The sequence below is a fragment of the Triticum aestivum genome, chromosome 4D (genome assembly GCF_018294505.1).
Source record: "Triticum aestivum cultivar Chinese Spring chromosome 4D, IWGSC CS RefSeq v2.1, whole genome shotgun sequence".
NCBI lineage: Eukaryota > Viridiplantae > Streptophyta > Magnoliopsida > Poales > Poaceae > Triticum > Triticum aestivum.
In genome coordinates, this window is record NC_057805.1 from 340,392,398 (window position 1) to 340,399,076 (window position 6,679).

General features: G+C 45.3%; 1 protein-coding gene across 1 annotated transcript; it reads right to left on the minus strand.

The window, feature by feature from the left end:
* Nucleotides 1-264: 264 nt before the first annotated feature.
* Nucleotides 265-4,534, minus strand: LOC123097788 (protein YIPF5 homolog). The gene is made up of 2 exons (XM_044519616.1): nucleotides 3,601-4,534; nucleotides 265-539 (listed from the first exon to the last, which is right to left on the minus strand). The coding sequence occupies exon 1, from the start codon at nucleotides 4,386-4,388 to the stop codon at nucleotides 3,621-3,623; it is 768 nt and encodes a 255-aa protein (XP_044375551.1). The 5' UTR covers nucleotides 4,389-4,534; the 3' UTR covers nucleotides 265-539; nucleotides 3,601-3,620.
* Nucleotides 4,535-6,679: the final 2,145 nt, after the last annotated feature.

Here is a 6,679-nt window from a genome sequence, read left to right on the forward strand (position 1 = left end):
TAACCTGCACACTCATGCCAACGGCAGAGTTAAGCAACTCCAAAAAAGAAACTGACTGATCGACTAGTTTTAGCAAGCTAGAAAGAACTACTAAAAACCACATCCAATTTATGAATCAGTAGTTGCCAGCGTCTCTAACGATAGGACAATTCTATTATCAAACTGAAATGCAGAAAAAAAAAGGTAACACATAAAGGAAATTAGGCACCACGGGCGTGGTAAGCAAGCACGATGAACAAGTTCAAACGGACCACACGTGTACTCTTTCGAAAATTGCTAGCTAATCCCATCAAACTTCGGCAAAAGCTAATTAGTTATAATATTTTCACTGTCCTGATCTTGCCTTACATTTCTTTACCAAGATCTATACCAGCCCCCTACCATGCCACAGAAACTAAAGGATGAAAAGCAGTAGACTGTTACAGAATATTTTCCAAACTGACTAGATCATCGATAGTTCTGTAGCATCAATAAACCACTCCAGTCGCTGATCAAAAGCAGTTCAACGCTCCACAGGGCAAAAGAATACTGAGTGTGATCTGCATACATTTAGAGGGAACAAATTCAATAATAGGTAAACAACAGCAAGGGGAACCTAGTAAATGCAATGTTACAACCATGTAGAAATTGCAAATGCAACACTGGGAAGAACAGAGAAAATGTAGAACAAGATCCCCTTATGTAAATAATCATCCAAAGATTCCCTTAGGCCTTGTTCGGTTAATCCCCATCACAGGGGGATTGGAGAGGATTGGAGGGGTTTGATGTGGATTTTGACTTACTGAGGATTTAATCCCTGCCAATCTGCTCCAAACCCCTTGAAACCCTGTGGAACCGAACAAGGCCTTAAGAAGATACTCTCTGTAAAGAAATATAAGATCGCTAAGATCACTACTTTAGCGATTTAAACGATCATATTTCTTTACAGAGGGGGTACTAAATGAGTTTATCTCGTATTTACTTGAGCTAGGAACCAACACTAGACAAAACAAGAATATCAACTTTTAGCAAAATTCTGAACTGAGAAATGTTCAATGAGAGCCATTTCAGTATCAGAAGTAGAAGTTTGACCCTAATGCGATAATTAAAAACTGAATAACAGAATGTTGTTTGATGAGAGCCATTTCAGTATCAGAACTACTCCTCCGTAAACAAATATAAGAGTGTTTAGATCACTAAAGTAGTGATCTAAACACTTATATTTCTTTACAGAGGGAGTAACAATTTGACGCCTACTAAAACAATGAAAATCTCACATCACAGCATAGGCTGAATGGAAGAAAAAAATGCAGGCTCTTTCATGCAAACTGTTACATGGGCAAGGTGAAGTTGCATAGAAGTTCTCATTAAATTTCCAATCGAGATTAAGAGACTAATCAAAAAAGAAAAACAGAAAGTCAGGAGAAGTGTTGTAAGCACTCATCAGAGCTGAAGGAGTAGGCATTATTATGACGCAAAACATCTTCATTCTATTATTCACACTTTAACATCACTATACATCTGTCAACATTTTACAGCTCTAGATGATACTCGCAGATAGTGTAGACCAATGCGAGCAGAAGAATCTTTTATATCATCTGAACAAGAATATAAAAATTACTCCCTCCGTCCCAAAGTAAGTGTCTCAAGCTTAGTACAACTTTGTACTAAAGTTAGTGTAAAGTTGAGACACTTATTTTGGGACGGAGGGAGTACTAACTACTGTACTGATTATGTGTGGGAAAATTGGACATCACCAGTAACACAATATTTTCTGATCTGGATTTCACATGTTTAAAACATGTACAACAAGGACAGATTTTATTGTCATCACAAGGGCTTCAGTAAATTGTTTAAGGTTTCACTTCTCTCTTTTTACCTTACAAGTTACAGTTTTTGCCCACTAACCAGCCAAACTCAGTCTCTTCTTTTTTATTTGTCCCCAGATATTTCAGTTATTTTTCAATGTTTGGAATCTAACTGATGGTTTGGGCATATACAGCACAGGCCTGCACAGCAGACGGTTAAGGCGTGCTGATAATGTCAAGAAAAGTCGGGGTAGATCAAACTTGACATGGGAGGAGTCCGTTAAGAAAGATCTGAAGGACTGGAATATCACCAAAGAACTAGCCATTGACAGGGGCAAGTGCAAGTTAGCTATGCACATGCGAGAACCAGGAGTTGGTTTCGAGATCTTATGGGCTTCAACTCTAGCCTACCCAACTCCTTTGGGACTAGAAAGGCTTTGTTGTTGTTGTGGTGGTTGGAATCTAACTAATAAGATATAATGCATAGAGAAACACATAACTCCATAGGCCTCTTAGGGCACACAGAGTATGCCAAATTCGTCATGTACTCAACGGACACTGATGCCAAATTTGTTAAGTTGGCCCCAAATCCCTGTCAAATGGTCCCAACGCTGACGCAGACTAATAGATAAAAGAATATCTTATTTCCCAACCAACAACCACAATATCTCTCTCTCACGCATCTTCTCTTTCTTTCAGAGTCAAACCCTGACTACACACACCACCAAGCCCACTGCCCCCGCCGGAGGCATCCCGGTCAGCTCCAAACCCACCCGCTCCTCTCCCTCCTCACTGTTGTGCCCGACTGGGCCACCACCGTGTCGGAGCGGATCCACAAGCCGCTCTCTTTCTTTCAGAGTCAGACCCTGACTACACACACCACCAAGCCCACTGCCCATGCCAGAGGCATCCCGGCCAGCTCGAAACCCACCCGCTCCTCTCCCTCCTCACTGTTGTGCACGACTGGGCCACCACTGTGTCGGAGCGGATCCACAAGCCGCTCCCCCATGCTTCTGGATCAGGGATTTGACGCGTCGGTCGGCAGTCGGCACCACATGCTGTTCCTACAGGCCGCAGAGATCCGTGCAACAATGGAGGACATATGCACGAGGAGGGGGGGGGGGGGGGGTATGCTAGCTCTAACCACCGGCCGGTGCATCTCCAAGCTACATATCCAGACATGTCCCTGCTGAAGCGCCAGGAGGAAGAGAGACGTTGGGGATAGGAGTGAAATCATATTTTATTCCGTCAATCAATTTGGCATAGGAGCAACCCAGTTTTTAGGATTTGGCACCACTTCGAAATGCTGCAGCACCGGTGCCACAACCATATTCTGCATTTGGCACCAGTATTTGGCCTACGGTGTGGCTGACCTTAGCATCCATCCTCACAACCTTGTTGGTTGTACACTAAAGTATATCCACAAACAGGTAGTCATTTAGGGGAACTAAGGCAGCAAAGAATAATTTCCAAATAAATTGAGAACTTGAAAAGCATAAGTGAAAATGAGCATTGCAGCATTCTCTCAATAATATCATCCAATCGGGTGTTCTTTGCATCTTATAAGAAAAACAAAATAAAAATGGCTCTACAAAAATCAATCTCTATGTAGGATCATCCACTATAAAATGTAAAATTAAGGATCAATTTATGAACTCCATGAATCATAGTTGTGTTGGCAAAGGGTTTATCATTTGATCTAGTGTATTCTAGTTCACTATCAAATTTATATTTGTGAAGTAGCATAGCCGAATTGATAACAACAATTATTTAGATAATTGTTAGCATTATCTGGTGAATTATGAAAGCATACCTTCCATCTCAAGAACAGCATCAAAAGATGACGAGCAGAGAGAAGAGCATGTAGACGAGCCAGCACGCGTAGGCAATGAGTCCCCTATGCTCATCGCCGCTGGAAGCAAGCTCTGCTAGTAACCTGGTGCAGACCCTGGTAGACCACAGCACGAATCCCATGCCCATCCCGAAGATGAGCCCACCGCCCCGTGGCAGGAAGAGGGAAACGGCAGAGAAGATGACCATGGGGAGCATGCAGTATCCGACCAGGCTGACGCACCTGTAGAGGTCAAGGTCGCCACGGCGTCCGCCCGAGAGCATGGAAAAGACGAAGTAGAGGAAGAGGGAGGCGACGGTGACCCACCCGAGGACGATCCCGAAGTGGAACTTCCCAGCCAGGAGCTGGAAGAGGCCGAAGGATAGGAGGAACAGGAAGGGGCCGGAGAGATCGGCGTCGGCGTGGAGGGACGGGTCGGCGGAGCGGAGCGGGTGGAGGATGGAGAGCGTCTTCCGCCAGATCTGACGCGTGTTGATGCCGAGCTCCTCGAGGAGCGGCGGCTCGTCTTCGAAGGAGGCGCTGGAGCCGCCGATGGGCCCGGTGAAGATGGGCGGCGTGGAGTTGGACTGAGCGGGTATGTCGAAGGACATGAAGGGCAGGGGGTTGGCGGCGGAGGAGGTGGAGGGGCGGGGAGGCGCGAAGGCAGGTGGCGGGGAGGCGCCGGGGCCGGGGATAGGGTGGCGGCGGTGGGCCGGTGTGGAGGGGTTGAAGACCACCGGGGGCAGGGAGAAGGGGGGCTCCTTCGCCATGGCCGCGGCGACGGCGAGGGTTCCGAGATCTGGGTAGTTGGCTAGATCGGGGAGTTGGGTTTTGGCCTCGGCGAGGAGAGGAGAGGAATCGGGGGGATGCGGTACGGGGTGTCCAACTGCGAGACGGTGGGGATTCGCGGTGACCAACGCTGTGCTTTTCTTCAGTTTTCGAGTTGCGCGTTTCGTGGTTAAGTAAAGGAGCAATTACGTACTCACTTCACCAGGTTGCTCAGGTGACAAGGATCTGAGCTTCTCCAGTTTTCTGCCAGCAAAAAACTTGAGATAGTACAGTTTTTACTGGCTACATGACTCATGACTCTTACAATATTTTTTGTAAAACATGCAACAAAACCCTCTGCTCGAACAACTTGACTAATTTTTCACGACTCTAAATTGGACATCTTCTTTTTCTAGTACCATGGTCAATCCTCTGGGTCGACCGGTGTCCGGCCACACCCCTTGCTCTGTTGTGATTCAAACTTCCATACCCAAAAGTAAAATTTTCAGATTTGAAACATACTGGATAGCTCACCCTGGATTTATGGACGTGGTTTCTCAAGCGTGGAACAGGCCCCTTAAACATGGCAAATCGGATAATGCTGCGACTAGTCTTTGTCAGAAACTCAAAAACCTCAGACATGACCTCAGCTGCTGGAGCAAGAAAATTTCTAGGCTAAAAATTGCGTTAGAGAATACCAACAAAACCCTGCTTGAATTGGATCACATTGCAGATCGCCGTACCCTTACGGTGCCAGAGAATAACTTTAGAACTATACTCAAGCATCATCTTTTAAGATTGCTACAACATCAGAAAGAGTATTGGAAAAAGAGGTGCACAATTAGATGGATCAAATTCGGTGACGAAAACTCTAAGTTTTTTCAAGCAGTGGCAACAAAACGATACCGAAAGAATTTTATCTCCAGCTTGAGGACGGATGATGATTCTGTGGTAGATGATCATATGGGGAAGGAATCTATACTCTTCGAAGCCTTTAAAGAGCGCATGGGTGCTTCAAAACCTGCACAGATGAAATTCAACCTCTCACGAATGCTTCGCTCTCAGGTGGATTTTAATAGTCTGACTGTTCCTTTCACACCTAGAGAGATTGATGAGGTGGTTAAGAGATGCCACCTGATCGTGCGCCTGGTCCGGACAGGTTTAACGGTGCATTCATGAAAGCATGCTGGCCAATCATTAAAAATGACTTCTACCGTCTGTGCGATGACTTTCACAAAGGCAACCTCAACCTTGAAAGCCTCAACTATGGATATATCACTCTGATCCCCAAGAAACGTGCTCCTGAGACAGTCAATGATTTTAGACCTATTATGTTGCTTAACTGCTGTCTCAAATTAATCGCCAAACTATTGGCTAATCGGTTACAAAAGATAATCTTACAGATTGTTCATCGTAACCAGTATGGTTTTCTCAAATGGCGCTCTATCAATGATTGCCTAGCATGGGCGTTCGAATATATTCATCAATGCCAAGCCTCCAAACGACCGATCATCCTCCTCAAGTTGAATTTCGCTAAGGCTTCAGACACAGTGCAACACTCGGTCATCATCAAGATCAAGCGAAGTATGGGGTTTAATGAGAAATGGCTTAACTGGTTCACATGCATCTCATCCTTTGAAAAATCCTCTGTCCTGCTCAATGGTGTCCCTGGTAAAAACTTTTGGTGCAAATGTGGGGTGCGACAAGGTGACCCTCTGTCCCCATTAATCTTTGTCCTTGCAGCGGATTTACTACAAACAGCTATCAATGAGGCCCTCAACAACAATCTACTGCAACTACCTATACCTGCCTGTCGAGATAAAAACTTTCCGGTTATTCAGTATGCCGACGACACGATCATTGTCATGTCGGCTTGTCGGGAGCAAGCAACTCGAATGGAACAGATCCTTGAAGACTACACTGACTCTGTGGGCCTGCACATCAACTTCAATAAGTCCACATTGATCCCGATCAACGCTCCTGAGGACACATACAAAGAAATCGCAAACATCTTTGGTTGTACATGCGCTCAAATGCCATTTACATACTTGGGCTTGCCGTTAGGCACCAATAAACCGACTGTCTCTGATCTTACTCCCTAGGTTTGCAAAGCTGAAGGTAGGATCACAACGGCCATGTCGACGATGTCATACGCGGGCAAACTAGCTCTTATGAACTCCTTGGTCACATCACTTGCTATTTACCCGATGGGCACCCTTAGACTTCCACCCAAAATTATTGAACAATTGGATAAAATCAGACGTCACGGGCTATGGATCAAGAAAACTGATGA

Bases quoted from the DNA above. Each gene is read 5' to 3' on its own strand.
- LOC123097788 (XM_044519616.1), bottom strand. From the start codon at position 4,388: ATGGCGAAGGAGCCCCCCTTCTCCCTGCCCCCGGTGGTCTTCAACCCC.